At 37.2% G+C, this 16394-nt stretch overlaps 1 protein-coding gene and 1 pseudogene across 3 annotated transcripts in view; one reads left to right on the top strand and one right to left on the bottom strand.

The window, feature by feature from the left end:
* Nucleotides 1–16394, bottom strand: part of PPA2 (pyrophosphatase (inorganic) 2) — a 115417-nt gene that overhangs the window by 44607 nt on the left and 54416 nt on the right. For all 3 annotated transcript variants that reach the window (XM_018049246.1, XM_018049245.1, XM_018049247.1), the window contains 2 exons: nucleotides 4233–4360; nucleotides 1827–1912 (listed from right to left, as the gene is read on the bottom strand). In XM_018049246.1, coding sequence (XP_017904735.1) covers nucleotides 1827–1912; nucleotides 4233–4360 — 214 coding nt within the window. The remainder of the gene's footprint in view (nucleotides 1–1826; nucleotides 1913–4232; nucleotides 4361–16394) is intronic.
* Nucleotides 4367–5814, top strand: LOC108636208 (annotated as a pseudogene).

Below are 16394 nucleotides of genomic sequence, written 5' to 3'. Positions count from 1 at the left end.
ACTAATTAAGGACCTACTGTAAAACATACGGAACTCTTCTCAATACTCTGCAATGACCTATAAGGGAAAAGAATCTAAAAAAGGAAGGATACATACATCAACTGATATATTCTGATGTGCAGCAGAACTAATGTAATATTGTAAATTATCTATAACTAAAATTTTTTAAAAAGAATCTGAAGCTATAATGCCCAAGCATTTACAAGGTAAGCCTCTGAACTGGGATAAAACATTCCCTGAGACTAATTCTTTATCCCATATTACTTTGGTCTAATGATTTCTTTTCTTTCTTTTTTTTTTTTTATGATTTCCCTCTTGATTCCCAGACCTTGGGCTTGAAGAGCACAAGGACTATATTCACTGTACCTGGCAGGAGACTCTCAATCAGTACTTACTGAAAGAATAAATGGCTTCCCATTTTCTGATTCAAAGAGGACAATGAACTTGGGTAGGATTCTACTTGCCAGAAAGACTGTATTTTTGCTTGTTAGTTAGGCTTACCAAGAGTCAGTTGTTTTCACGTTCAAATCTTTTATGTCAGTTGCCTCTGTTATTATAACTTCATAATTTAAGCTATATGTATACTCACTGATAAAGGGAATGTGGAAACAGAATTACTTCTATGGACATCACGTGGCTCTAAAACTACCGAGGCTGTAAACACTGTCGAGGCTCTGCTGTTGGTGTTTAGTCACTAAGTCATGCCCAACTCTTTATGACCCTGTGGACTGTAGCTCACCAGGCTCCTCCGTCCATGGGATTTTTCCGGGCGACAATACTGGAGTGGGTGCCATTTCCTTCTCCAGGAGATCTTCCTGACACAGAGACTGAACTTGCATCTTGTGCATTGCCAGGCGGTTCTTTACCACTGAGCCACTATAAAAACTTGGGTGTTAAATTAGGTGTGGGTAAGACAACCCAGTTATAAGGGCTTCCCTCATAGCTCAGTCAGTAAAAAATCTGCATGAAATGTAGGAGACCTGGATTCGATTCCTGGGTTGGGAAGATCCCCTGGAGGAGGAAATGGCAATCCATTCCAGTATTCTTGTCTGGAAAATCCCATGGATAGAGGAGCCTGGTGGGCTACAGTCCATGGGGTCACAAGAGTTGGACACAACTTAGCAACTAAACCATCACCAAGACAAGTGTAAAAGGTTAGATAAAAAGAATCCTAAAAACTAACAAAGGTTTTTAAGTATATGGAGTATAAAGATTGCAGGATTTGATCTTTAATCTCCATTATATAGTCTATTATATTATTCTGTTATACAGTCTACATGGAATCTCTACAGAAAAAGTCTTAGCCTTATATCCACAGATTGAGAAATAAACATACATTTAAATGTTTTAAAGTAAAATAAAATGTTCGTTATACATCTTACATTTGTTTGATTCCCCTTAATTAATTAGCTGGTGACCCAGATCATGTTGGATAAGTAGGCCTCTTTTTACTCTTACCAAGAAATGACGTGGTACATGCAAATAAATTAAATAATCATATGTCTGCATGTTGAAAAATCACTGTCTTTTGCTCCACCTTTGCATATATCACAATTCATTGTGAGTAAATGCTTGTTTCCTTGACAATATTCCCTACTAAACTATAAATCCCTTGAGAAAAGTGATCATGTCAATTTCTAATTTCATAGTGCCCAGTATTTGGCAATGCTTTCCAAATAGGTGTTCTTTAAACACTTTTTAAATGAGAAAAAAAAAATGCAATTCTGTTTAAAAGAAACAAACAAAAGATCTGAGTAGTATCATATGGCTCTTTAGTATCAATTAATAATAAAAATTAACACTACATAGAAAAGACAAATTCTTACCAATTTATAGCCCCACCATCACACTTGTCCATAAGCAAGGCTTTCCAACATTCGTGAGTAGATTTAATGACTTCAAGAGCAAAAGCCTGGTTAAAAACCAAAAACAGACTTAGCAATCACATCATTATACTATTAATAATAACTTGGAACTAGTCATAGAATGACAGTTAATTATTAAGAACATGAGCTCTGAAGTCAGGCAAACCTAAGTATAAGTTCTCACATCCTTATTTACCAGCTGTGTGACTTTGTGCAGATCATTCAATCTCATTGTTTTAATTTCTTCTTCTTTAAGATGGAATGTAATGAAAATCAACTAAATCAGGCGCTGGCACACTTGGGCCTTTGGGTCAAATCCAGCCTGCCACATGATTTTGTAAATAAAGTTTTACTGAGCACAGCCATGTCCATCCATGCACTTGTGCATGGCCCCTGACTGCATTAGTGCTACAAAGGAAGGGCTGAGTAGCTGTGACAGAGAACACATGGCCTGCAGGTCTAAAATATTTCCTATCTGCTCTTACAGAAAAAGAAAAAGTTGCCAACCCCTGATTTAAATCGTAGCGTTGCTGAAAGAACAAATAAGATTGTTTCATGTAAACCAATTAGCTTACTATCTAGATTGTACATAAGCACAGACTTAATCATTTCATCATGAACAATGCTGCAAGTAGTTTAACTGAATAATCATTTTAGGCTATCCACTGTCTGAAGGTAATAAACCTCAACATTTTAAAAATCTTTTTCTTAGCGTGAATTCATATAGTGTCTAAAAATGAAAACAATAGACACGTATCTAGTAAAACCACTTAAGGAAAACTTGCTTTATTTTTTCAAAGAAGAACATTTTTATTTTTCCCCCCAAATGCTGCTAAATTTCCTTATGCAGAGTTCTTATGTATTAACTAAGTCCTATTAGCTCCTCTCTTTTTCAGTGACAACTGAACACATTATGATATGAAGAAAATGATGGCAAATGTACTTCTGAGAAGAAAACTTTCCCTCAGGTCTGCTGTTGCCCGAGATGAAGGAGACGGCTTAATGCTTGGTGAGGTGGTGTAGGGGAGAATCCTAAAGTATGTGACAAAAAGTCAATTTATTATTTGGAAAATACATGGAAAGATTTTTAACTATATTATTCAGATAATTTTGATTATTAAAACAGATTCCAGTACCTGCTTTAAGCAGTCAGCATGAAAAGAAAAAATCTAGATTACAGCCTAGAGCCATCTTTTCAACCATGTTGAAGATATATGATTCAATTTTCCTGCATTAGGCTCAATATATTAAACAGCAGTGATAAAAAGCAATGCATATAGTGATTATTTTCTAAAGGGATGCATAAATGACCCAGTCTTCATTCAGAAAAAAATTAATGTTTGTCGAAATCAAACCCCCAAAATTCTCAAATTACCTCATTCTTTTATAAATTCATGGAATGACTTGGCAATAAGGGGCCACAAAGGTACACATAGGTTTGAAATGTGTATTGTTTCAAACATAAAATACAACACATATATTAGAGGAAAAAGAAAAAAATAATTTATTTTAGAAATTTTTAGTATTTTATTTTTATGTGAGAGATCACAGCCTAGTAGTTTTATATCCATATTTAATAAATCCTAGACAAAGCCCTCAAGATCTTAAGGGTTAATAAACCTTTTTAAACATACTGGGTTCAGCAATAAGCTCTTATATAACAAAATACTTACCGTAATTTTGAAGTTTTGATGACCATGGCTTACTTTACTTACAAAACACACTGTATTTATTAGTACCCACTTAAAGGCTGGTTTATAATGTGAAACTTGCATAGTGGCAATACGTTTAAAAGTAGTAAAAATAAATAAATAAATAAAGTAGTCTAATAGTTTTAGACTTTAATTTTGGTCCATTTTCTCCATTTGTGTCGTATTGGAGCCGCTTATTGGTAACTTTGTGGTTTTCTAATATAAAAACCCTCTGACAATAAGACAATTCAAATACTTTATTAATTGTTAAGTAGTTGAATTCAGTCATGATAGAATGAACACTTAGGAGGGAAGCCCCTTTGGATTTGCATTAATGGTAAGTAACTCCCTCCTCTCCAGAAGAGTAAAATGAAAGATTTTTCTTCATTTACAATTTACAGAGTTAGACTGATCATAGAAATCTTTTATTTCCTCAGATGAAGGAGATATTGATAGATAAATGGATGGATACAGGTATTTATCAGTCTTACTGATTTACTTAGAGCTCCTAAAACTTTTTTAAAAATAAAAATTATGTCCTTAAACACGAAAGTCAGTAAACAGTACTTTTATTATCATACTATCCACAAATATTCACATAAGAAATCCCCCAAAGTGAAAGAAATGTGGTACAAATATCACAGGTACATTTTAAAATAAAGATGATCAACTTCACCTTGTTCTTGAATTCTCCATTAAAAGCAAACTGGTTTTCCGGTTTTCCCTCTGGTATCTTATAAAATCTAAACCAATTAAGCGTAGCTTCTAAGTAGCCAGGTTTGTATTTCTTAACATCCTCAATATCTGCAAGTGAAGAAACAAAAATACTTTTCATTGAAAATAGAAATCCACTCCTTTAAGTGGTAGAGCATTGGATTGAGGGAGTTAGTCCCATTCTGCTGCTCACTAGCAGCATAATCACCAACATGTATCATATCACCTCTGAACTTCCATTTTTTTCATATGTAAACTACTATACCTTTATTGTACAAACATTTGTTGAGCACCTTCAGATACCATGTTAGGTATAGGGGATAAGTTGGTGAAGGCAACAAAGATCTTTTCCTCAAGGAGATCAAAGTTTTAATTAAAAACAAAAATGAACAGGCAGATAAACAGCAAATTGCGTTAAAGTGAGACATACTTAGGACAGCTGTCATTCTGAAGACAATGCAGGGTTTGGAGTAGGAAGAGTTAGATCAGGATCTGTATTCCAAACGTACTAAGCTAAAGGACACTGAAGGTAGACTGGGGAGGGCATACCCATAATAGAAAACACGGCAGCTGCATGAGAGGGCTGCATGGACCCCTGCACCCAGTATTTAGTAAGTTTCTCATTCTATATCAGACACTGTTGTAAACCACGAAACAGAACAGTAATCAGAAACAAGTCCCTGCCCACAAGATTACACAGAAGAGATAGACAACAAATAAAGAAACAAATACAAAAATTAAGGGGTGAAAAGTCTGATGAAGAAAAATAAATCAGAGTAAGAAAGAGAATGTGGTCAGGGCAATTTTAAACAGAATGATACACGAATGGTTCAGAGTTTTTCATTTCAAATTAATAATGGTTTATAGGGTCTATTACCATGTAAACACCTTAACCATTCCATTTTGAGGACATTCATTAAAATATTAATATAATTGGAAACATTACTGCATTAGTAATAGACCCTCCTCCAGCAAAAGAGGCCCCCAAGAAATGTATCATTTCCAAAGGTATCAGTCCAAAAAGCCTGGGAGGCACAAGCCCTCTCCCTCCTCCAGCGCTGCCGCCTCCTTCTGCAGTTCCTCGTGCTGCCTGTGTGCTTGTTCTCTGCGGACCTGGTACCTCTCTTGCGAGGCGGGGCTGAGGATGCTCCCAGTGCTTGCCATCGCGGACGAAAAACCCCAAGCATGAGTCAAGACTGAGAACAACGATCATATTAATTTGAAATTGGTGGGGCAGGTTGGTTCTGTGGTGCAGTTTAAAATTAAGAGGCATACACCACTTAGTAAACTAATGAAAGCCTATTGTGAACAGGGTTTGTCAAAGAGACAGATCAGATCCCAGTTTGATGGGCATCCGATCAAGGAGACAGACATACCTGCACAGTTGGAAGATGCAGATACCATTAATGTATTTCAGCAGCAGACAGGAGGTGCCAGCTAAAAAGGGAACTTTATACTTTACTCCTGGTAGCAGGGCACCCCACTCTGGTACTCTTGCCTGGAAAATCCCATGGACAGAGGAGCCTGGTAGGCTGCAGTCCATGGGGTCGCTAAGAGTCGGACACAACTGAGCGACTTCACTTTCACTTTTCATTTTCATGCACTGGAGAAGGAAATGGCAACCCACTCCAGTGTTCTTGCCTTGAGAATCCCAGGGACGGGGGAGCCTGGTGGGCTGCCGTCTATGGGGTCGCACAGAGTCGGACACGACTGAAGCGACGCAGCAGCAGCAGCAGCAGCAGCAGCAGCAGCAGCAGCAGCTCAGCTGGTAAAGAATCTGCCTGCAATGCAGGAGACCTGGGTTCGATCCCTGGGTTGGGAATATCTCCTGGAGATGGGAAAGGCTACCCACTCCAGTATTCTGGCCTGGAGAATTCCACGGACTGTAGAGTCCATCGGTTCAGAGAGTCAGACAGGACTGAGCAAGTGACTTTCACTTTCACACTTTACTTCAGAATTCTGTTCCCCCAGATCAAGAAGACATTTTCAACTAGAAAACTATAATTTGGTTCCAACACATTCTGACTACTATAATATAGTTTCTCTATTCTTTCATTTCCCCCTTCCCCATTCCTTTATTGTACATGAAGCAACTGGTGTATGTAGGTGATGTGCACAAGCATACTGCATTTTTTAAAAAACTGAACGGCCAATGGTATGTTTTGATTGACATCCAATGTAGATGGGATGGGGGAAAAAACCAACTCTGTGAAAAGACCCCTTTTTCTCCATTAGTGGCATGCTCATCAGCTCTTATCTTTATATTCCACTAATTTATTTTGCTTTGTTCAACAAAAAAAGAACAGCATAAAAATTCTTGCATGCCTTGGGAAAAAAAGTATGAGAAATATCTAGATAAAACTGGAAGCCTTTACCTCCATTAGACTGTGGCTCAACAGAAATTCAGCATAGTCCTTTATTCACAATATGTTATGGCAAATGACACACTAATAGCACTTGAAAAATTAGAAAGCTATAACTAAAACTAGGAGATGACACCATGCACAGGGATAATTTAACAATCACTCAGTTTCAGATCTGCTCATCCAAGCCTTGTGGGAATCCCCACTCACTGGGCATGATGGGAAAAGGTATGGGTTGAACAGACAGAAATTATCCTTTTCCTTTTTATGCTTGCCTTGTGCCTTTATGTAAAAATTGAGCAAGAGTGACATGTCTCTAAAGGCCAGATGTTTCACAAAAGTGAAATAAGTGTAGTAAGGCAGAAACCATAGGAATGGCAGAGACTATGGCAAATGACTGAGTATTGTGCCTAAAGGCACTCAAATTTAAAATGTTAAAATATGTCAATGGGCCACATTATCAAAAATAACTCTGAAGCAAACTGCAGAAATGATACAACTAACTAAGAGGAAAAAGAATTCCTTGAAACTGAACACAGACTACACCAGCTCTATTAATCAGAATGAGTACATATTAATTGACAGAAGATGTTTAAAACAGTGAATTCCAAAGATTAAGATCACATTGTTTTAGTATTGTACACTGTATACTAGGTCACAGAGTTCTTTGTTATGCCCCCAATAGAACATTCAATAGGTTTCACCTAATTAAATTCTGATTTTTTTCCCTTTTTCTTACAAAAAAGTTCCTGCCAAAGTGAGTTTGTATTGACCATTTTCCTACATTCTATCTCTATTTTTGCAAAAAAAAAACAGAAAAATCTCTGTAAATTAACTGAGCTCCTCCAAATCACTGTTTTCTTACTAACAGGAAAAAAATATCTTTTAGTCTATGGAAGGTGAGCAACCAGAAATGCACTTTAATCAATGTCCAAAATGAATAATTTTCTATTACTTATTCTTGCCTGGAGAATCCCATGGACAAAGGAGCCTGGTGGGCTACAGTCCATGGGGTCGTAAAGAGTCGGACCTGACTGAAAAACTCACACACACACATACACACAAATCTGACTCACAGTATCATTATGCCTTGCCCAATCTGCCATTTTTTGTCCCACTGCATAAACCTTTTTTTTTTTATAACTGCTTTTTAACACACTGACTTCAAATAAGAAAGGAAAAGCTAAGCTGTTCAGTATCTACCTCAGTTTGCAAGGCTTTCCCTTCAGAAGTTATAAAGGGGATCTGTTAAGAAATGACATCAATAACAAAAAACCTGAACATTTAATAATGCCAATAAGAAGTATAACTCTCCAAATATAAGTCAAACTTTTCCATCAATTAATTATACCCTGGAGCAAAAACAGCTGCATTTTCAAAAAAAAACAAAACATTTAAAATAAGTAATTTAAACATTTTAAAACCTCAATAGCAAATGCCTCCAGCCAAGACTTTACATACAATACTAAGTCAGTTCAATGAATTACTCTTTCAAAAATATGAAAAATTCCACCTAAGTCTATAAACTGATTTACAGTTCCTTAAAGATTTTTATATAAATAACCTCATTTATTCCTCATAAAACTCCTGAGAGTTGTGAAGAGTAAGCAAATTTGCATTAAATGTAAGAAAACTATAGCTAAGAAAATGTAAAATCTGGGTAAAATGCTTTCAACTCATTCATGGTGCTAGTATTATAGAAATACAAGTCTTCTAATTCCATGAATCCTAGCTTTTCTTCTATATTGCACATTAATAATATGTCACAGGTTTATTTATATTATCTTTAAGTATAGATGTATTTTTATTTTGGTTTTATTATGGTAAAATGTCCATAACATAAAATTTACCATTTTTGAGCGTTTGTTTCCGTGGCATTAAGTACATCCACGGTGTTGCACAACCATCACTATTCACCATCTTCAGAGATTTTAAAAATATATGTGCATGGTAAGAAAAACAGCAATTCTCTAGTGGTCATCTACCTCCACTCTTGGAATTACTTTTATATGAAAGTTTCTAGTATAAATAATTATATAATTTATTTTCAAGATGAACTAATCCAAAAATAAAAGAATACTCTAGAAGCGCTCCTTTATATAATCAAGCTAAGCTTATTTCGGTTCTCTTTTTAACTACAAGTCAACCTCTTTTAACTGAGATCTACTCAATCAATTCCCTGGACGATTAACAAAGACTCTCTACTTCTACAGCAGATTCTGCCTGATGTTGACAGTAGTCTGTCCGCTGAGTCTAGCAGACAGCCCTAGAATGAAGCCTGCACTTTGCTCCCATAAGTTAAAGTTTAGCTTTGCCAAGCATCAGGTGTATTCATTTCCAAATATTTATGCCAATGATGTCTAGTGTTACAATTATGAAATTTAATAAAATGTTATATAAGGCAGTGACTTTATCAGCACAAAAATGAGATTTTGTTTCTGTAAAATTACTGTGAATATTTTTGAAGGAAATCAATAAAAGAGACTGTTAAAAACATCCGCTGTCAAAGTAGGCCTGGGTAAGTTAAAGATGAGACAAAGATGTGAAAATCTACAATTATGTATGTCAGTCACTACAAATGAGGTGGGGAGAGGATTTTAGATATGAGAGGTCAAGGACAGCTTCTAACAAAAAGTATTTTAGTACATTCTTAGATGAAGTGTGGGAGTAACTCATTCAAACATGCAGAAAAAGAGTCCTGGGAGGAAGACTAGGTACCAATACTCTGAGGTATGAGTGTGCACTGAATGCTTAAGACAGTAAGAAAGCCCTGTATTGGGAGCAGAATTTAGAGTGTTAGGAGGTGAGATGAGAGAAGCAGTAGTGTAGGATTCCAGGGGTCACGCTGCAGACCTGACTTTGGGATGAGACACCATACAGGATTCTGGGCAGAGGAGTATGTGTTTTCAGGAAGAATTCTAATTGTCTTTTAGGGAAAAGATTGTGGAGAGGAAGAAGGGGAAGCAGGAGATCCAACAGGAGGCTACTGAGTGTGCATCCAGATGAAATATGATGAGGGAGGGCTTTGATAATTGTAACTGTAGGAAGGCGGTGAGAAATCATCAGTTTTGGATTAATTTTAGAAAGCAGAACTAAGAAAAAACAAAAAATAACAAAACCCAGTAAAAATCAGACTTACATAATATTTAAAGAATCAAAGAGCTAAAATGGACTAGTCTGTAACATTAAATAGCAATTCAAATTATAATACACCTAAGAGCAGTCACCTAAATAGGTATCACCCTGTTTTTAAAAATTTTCATAATAGGTGTCTTAAGTTCTGACTAATAGTGTATAGCCATGATTTACACTATAAATGAGCTGTTTCCAAATTTGAAAGTTTAATTAACAAAGATTATATGGAATCTCCCTAATGGAATTTTTATATTAAAACTAAAAATATATGATTACACCACCCTTACAGCAGAAAGTGAAGAAGAACTAAAGAGCCTCTTGATGAAAGCGAAAGAGAGTGAAAAAGTTGGCTTAAAACTCAACATTCAGAAAACTAAGATCATAGCATCCAGTCCAATCACTTCATGGCAAACATATGGGCAAACAATGGAAACAGTGAGAGACTTTATTTTCGGGGGCTCCAAAATCATTGCAGATGGTGACTTCAGCCATGAAATTAAAAGACACTTGCTCCTTGAAAGAAAAGCTATGACCAACCTAGACAGCATATTAAAAAGCAGAGACATTACTTCACCAGCAAAGATCCTCTAGTCAAAGGAATGGTTTTTCCAGTAGTCTTGCATGGATGTGAAACCTGACTATAAAGAAATCTGAGAGCCAAAGAATTGATGCTTTTGAACTGTGGTGTTGGAGAAGACTCTTAGAGAGCCCCTTGAACTGCAAGGAAAGCGAACCAGTCAATCCTAAAGGAAATCAGTACTAAATATTCATAGGAAGGACTGATGCTGAAGGTGAAACTCCAATACTTGGGCCACCTGATGTGAAGAACCAACTCATTAAAAATGACCCTGATGCTGGAAAAGACTGAAGGCGGGAGGAGAAGGGGACAACAGAGAATGAGATGGTTGGATGGCATCACTGACGCGATGGACATGAGTTTGAGTAGGCTCCAGGAGTTGGTGATGGACAGAGAAGCCTGGCATGCTGCAGTCCATGGGGTCACAAAAAGTTAGACATGACTGAGTGACTGAACTGAACTGAACTGACAGTTCTATATAAATTGTTTGGAAATTTTGTAAATTTCTTTATTAAATGCTAGGTAAAGAGATTGCTGGATGGCATCACCGACTTGTTGGACATGAGTTTGAGTGAACTCCGGGAGTTGGTGATGGACAGGGAGGCCTGGCGTGCTGCGATTCATGGGGTCGCAAAGAATCAGACACGACTGAGCGACTGAACTGAAAAAGCAAAACAGAAATAATGATGCAATCTAACAAAATTTTAAGTTAATTTTTTAATCTAGTTTTTCAATTTAATTTGATTTGTCTTAACTAATTTTGAATTAGAAATTTATAAAAGCAAAGAAATTAAGCTAAAATATCTTAGTTAAAACCTACCGCTTTATTTCTATAGACAGGAGAGGATCATGATACTTCTCACTTTTTAAAAGTAATCTTTGTGACTTTATCTTATCCCTTCATTAGAGATATTGTATACTTTTCAATATGTTATCAAGTTTCTTTTCAGTATAAACCAATTGATTTGTTTCTAAAATGTAACTGAATATCACAAACTGTGCTCTCAGGAAAAAAAAAACAGGCTTGATAATTGACTCTCTTTATTATAAAAAAAAATACCTTCTCTTATAACAGGAGTAGTTTCTAAATACATGTTTGTCAAGATTTCTATTTTACCCAGATTTCAGACTTAAACATACTTTAATGCTCTATTTTTGCCAAATAAGCAAATAGTGATGACATAAATGAAGTAAAAAATTGTGATAAGGTTCGTTTTATACCTACAGCTCATGAACCATGAGAGAGAGACAGTGTGAGTGGAGTATCTAACCTATGAGGACACAATGACTTTAAAAGTAATTATTTAACAAAAACAAAAAAATTAAGAAACTTTAACCATGAGAAAACCACAACATATCCATTTATTATTAAACATTTTAATTAATTAATATTATGTATTTTAAATTAATTTAAGGAGAAGGAAGCGACAGAGGATGCGATGGTTGGATGGCATTACCAATTCAATGGACATGAGTTTGAGCAACCTCCAGGAGATAGCGAAGGACAGGGAAGCTTGGTGTGCTGCAGTCCCTGGGGCTGCAAAGACTGAACACGACTTAGTGACTGAACAACAACTACAATAACAATTTTAAAATAATTTAAATAACTTTCTTGACTACCAAAATAGAGCCACACCCAGTCTCCCCAATTTTTAATATAAACAGTGAATATCAAAAACAAACAAACACTTACTTATTAATAAATAACTCTGGTACAAAAGAAAACCAAACTCTCACTTAGAATATTCAGAAAATAATGACAGTAAGAATATTCAAAAAGTTTACAAGAAGAAATAAGGTAAACCAGGAAAAACATTCTGTTTGGAATCAGAGAGTACTAAGTTCAAATTTTAGTTCTAGAACTCATATCTTGTGTTATTTTGGAAAAATACATTACTTCATCTTTTCAAAAACAAAGTGGAGAAAAGACATAAAGCTTGTGATGATTTTTAATAAATAATATATTAAAAATATGGAATAATTCTTAACAAATATTAATTATTACCCCTGCAATCCCTTAAAACCTTGTCCATGGGATGCAGCCAAAGATACTCAGAGGGAAATCTATAACTTCACATGCTTTTATCTCTGAAAAATAAATATGAATTAATGATTTTATAAGTTACTTACCTTTTTTGCTAATATAGTTATTTTACTTTTAATGTAAGTAAGTTTATTGAAAAATCAATGTACTTAGACGTTGTTGTTGTTGCTCAGTTGCTCAGTTTTGTTCGACTCTTTGCGACCTCATGGACAGCAGCATGCCATGCTTCCCTGTCCTTCACTATCTTTCAGAGTTTGTTCAGACTCATGTCCATTGAATCGGTGATGTCATCCAACCATCTCATCCTCTGTAGTCCCATTCTCATCCTGCCTTCAATCTTTTCCAGCATCAGTGTCTTTTAAAATGAGTCAACTCGTTACATCACATAGTCAAAGTACTGGAGCTTCAGCGTCACCATCAGTCCTTCCAAAGAGTATTCAGGGTTAATTTACTTAAGGATTGAGTGGTCTGATTTCCTTGCAGTCCAAAGGACCCTCAAGAGTCTTCTCCAACACAACAGTTCAAAAGCATCAATTTTTCAGCACTCACACTTCTTTACGGTCCAACTTTCACATTTGTACATGACTACTGGAAAAACTGTCGCTTTGACTATACGGACCTTTGTCAGCAAAGTGATGTCTCTGCTTTTTAACAGGCTGTATAGATTTGTCATAGCCTTTCTTCCAAGAGCAAGCATCTTTTAATTTCATGGCTACAGTCACCATCCACAGTGATTTTGGAGCCCAAGAAAATAAAGTCTGTCACTGTTTCCATTTCTTCCCCACCTATACACCATGAAGTGATGGGACTGGATGCCATGATCTTAGTTTTCTGAATGTTGAGTTTTAAGGCAGCGTTTTCACTCTCCTCTCTCACCTTCATCAAGAGGTTCTTCAGTTCCTCTTTGCTTTCTGCCATAAGGATGGTGTCATCTGGATATGTGAAGTTATTGATATTTCTCCTGGCTTCCCTGGTGGCTCAGAGGTTAAAGCGTCTGCCTCTAATGCGGGAGACCTGGGTTCGATCCCTAGGTCAGCAAGATCCCCTGGAGAAGGAAGTGGCAATCCACTCCAGTATTCTTGCCTGGAGAATCCCATGGACGGAGAAGCCTAGTAGGTTACAGTCCACGGGGTTGCAAAGAGTCGGACACAACTGGGCGACTTCACCTTCACCTTAATCTTGATTCCAGCTTGAGCTTCATCCAGCCCTGCATTTCACATGATATAGTTTCCATATAAGTTAAATAAGCAGAGTGACAATATACAACTTTGATGTACTCTCAACCAATTTGGAATCAGTCTGTTGTTCCATGTCCAGTTCTAACTGTTGCTTCTTTACCTGCATACAAGTTTCTCAGGAGGCAGGTAAAGTGGCCTGGTATTCCCATCACTTTAAGAATTTTCCAGTTTGTTGTGATCCACACAGCCAAAGGCTTTAGCATAGTCAAGAAAACAGAAGTAGATGTTTTTTTGGAATTCCCTAGCTGTTTCTATAATCCAACAAATATTGGCAATTTGATCTCTCGTTCTTCTGTCTTCTCTAAATCCAGCTTGTACATCTGGAAGTTCTCAGTTCATGTACTCTTGAAGCCTATTTGAAAGATTTTGAGTATTACCTTGCTAGCATGTGAAATGAATGCAACTGCGTGATAGTTTGAACATTCTTTGGGATTGTCCTTCTTTGGGATTGGAATGAAAACTGACCTTTTCTAGTCCTGTGGCCACTGCTGAGTTTTCCAAATTTGCTGTCATCCTGAGTGCAGCACTTTCACAGCATCATCTTCCAAGATTTGAAATAGCTCAGCTGGTATTCCATCACCTCCACTAGCTTTGTTCGTGGTGATGCTTCCTACGGCCCACTTGACTTCACACTCCAGGATGTCTGGCTCTAAGTGAGTGATCACACCATCATGATTATCTGGGTCATTAAGATCTTTTTTGTACAGTTCTTCTGTGTATTCTTGACACCTCTTCTTAATATCTTCTGCTTTTTGTTAGGTCCATACAGTTTCTGTCCTTTATTGTGCCCATCTCTGCATGACAGGTTCCCTTGATTTCTCTAATTTTCTTAAAGAGATCTCTAGTCTTTCCCATTCTACTGTTTTCCTCTCTTTCTTTGCATTGTTCACTAAAGAAGGCTTTCTTATCTCTTCTTGTTATCCTTTGTAACTCTGCATTCATGTGGGCATATCTCTCCTCTTCTCCTTTGCATTTCACTTCTTTTCTCAGCTACTTATAATGCCTCCTCAGACAATCACTTTCCCCCCTGGGTATGATTTGTATCACTGTCTCCTGTGCAATGTTGCAAGCCTCCACCCACAGTTCTTTTGGCACTCTATCATATCTAATCCTTTGAATCTGTCACTTCCACTATGTAAACATAAGGGATTTAAGTCATACCTGAATGGCCCAGCGGTTTTCTCTACTTTCTTCAGTTTAAGTCTTAATTTTGCAATAAGGAGTTCATGATCTAGCCCACAGTCAGCTCCCAGTCTTGCTTTTGCTGACTGTATAGAGCGTCTCCATATTTGCTTGCAAAGAATATAATCAATCTGATTTTGGTATTGACCATCTGGTGATGTCCATGTGCACCGTCATCTCTTGCGTTGTTGGAAGACGGTGTTTGCTATGACCATTGTGTTCTCTTGGCAAAACTCTGTTATCCTTTGCCTGACTTCATTTTGTACTCCCAGGCCAAACTTGCCTTTTTCTCCATTCCAGTCCCCTATGATGAAAAGGACATCTTTTTTTTGGTATTAATTCTAGAAGGTCTTGTAGGTCTTCACAGAGCTGTTCAGCTTCTTCAGCATTAGTGGTTGGAGCACAGCCTTGGATTACTATGATACTGAATGATTTGTCTTGGAAACAAACAGAGATCACTCTGTCATTTTTGAGATAGCACCCATGCACGGCATCAGACTCTTTGCTTATGAGGGCTATATGAGGGCTATTCCATTCCTTCTAAGGGATTCTTGCCCACAGTAATAGATATAATGGTCACCTGAATGAAATTAGCCCATTTAAGTTCACTGATCCTAAAACGTCGATGTTCACTCTTGCTATCTCCTGTTTGACCACCTCCAATTTACCTTGATTCATGGACCTAACACTCCAGATTCCTATACAAATTGTTCTTTACAGCATCGGACTTTACTTTCACCAATAGATACATACACAACTGGGTATCGTTTCCGCTTTGGCTCAGGCTCTTCATTCTTTCTGGAGTGATTTCTCTGCTCTTCTCCAGTAGCGTATTGGATACCTACCGACCTGGGGGTTCATCTTTCAGTGTCCTATCTTTTTGCCTTTTCATACCGTTCATGGGGTTCTCAAGGCAAGAAGCTGAAGTAGTTTGCCATTCCCCTCTCCACTTAGGGGCTTCCCTTATGGCTCAGCTGGTAAAGAATCCACCTGCAATATGGGAGACCTGGGTTCGATCCCTGGGTTGGGAAGATCCCCTTCAGAAGGGAAAGGCTATCCATTCCGGTATTCTGGCCTGGAGAATTCCATGGACTGTATAGTCCGTGGGGTCACAAAGAGTCAGACACAACTGAGTGACTTTCACTTTTTCCACTTAGGCATAGACATGAATAATATAAATAAGCACTAAAAATAACATATTCATAAAATTTTTCTATAAACATACTATTTTTCCTTATGGTAAAGAACAGTCCTCAAATGAATTTGTAACTAACTTCTTACTTAATTCGGAGAAGGCAAATGGCAACCCACTCCAGTACTCTTGCCTGGAAAATCCCATGGACGGAGGAGCCTGGTAGGCTGCAGTCCATGGGGTCGCTAAGAGTTGGACATGACTGAGCGACTTCACTTTCACTTTTCACTTTCATGCACTGGAGAAGGAAATGGCAACCCACTCCAGTGTTCTTGCCTGGAGGATCCCAGGGACAGGGGAGGAATATATGAAAGTTCACAATGCATGAACATGTGGAAATCTCAGATGAGGAAGAAAAACTATGAAACTTTCAAAAAAAGAGGACAAATGATG

Source organism: Capra hircus, chromosome 6 (genome assembly GCF_001704415.2).
Source record: "Capra hircus breed San Clemente chromosome 6, ASM170441v1, whole genome shotgun sequence".
Taxonomy (NCBI): domain Eukaryota; kingdom Metazoa; phylum Chordata; class Mammalia; order Artiodactyla; family Bovidae; genus Capra; species Capra hircus.
The sequence above is the reverse complement of the archived record's forward strand: the minus strand, read 5'-3'. Positions and strand labels throughout refer to the sequence as shown.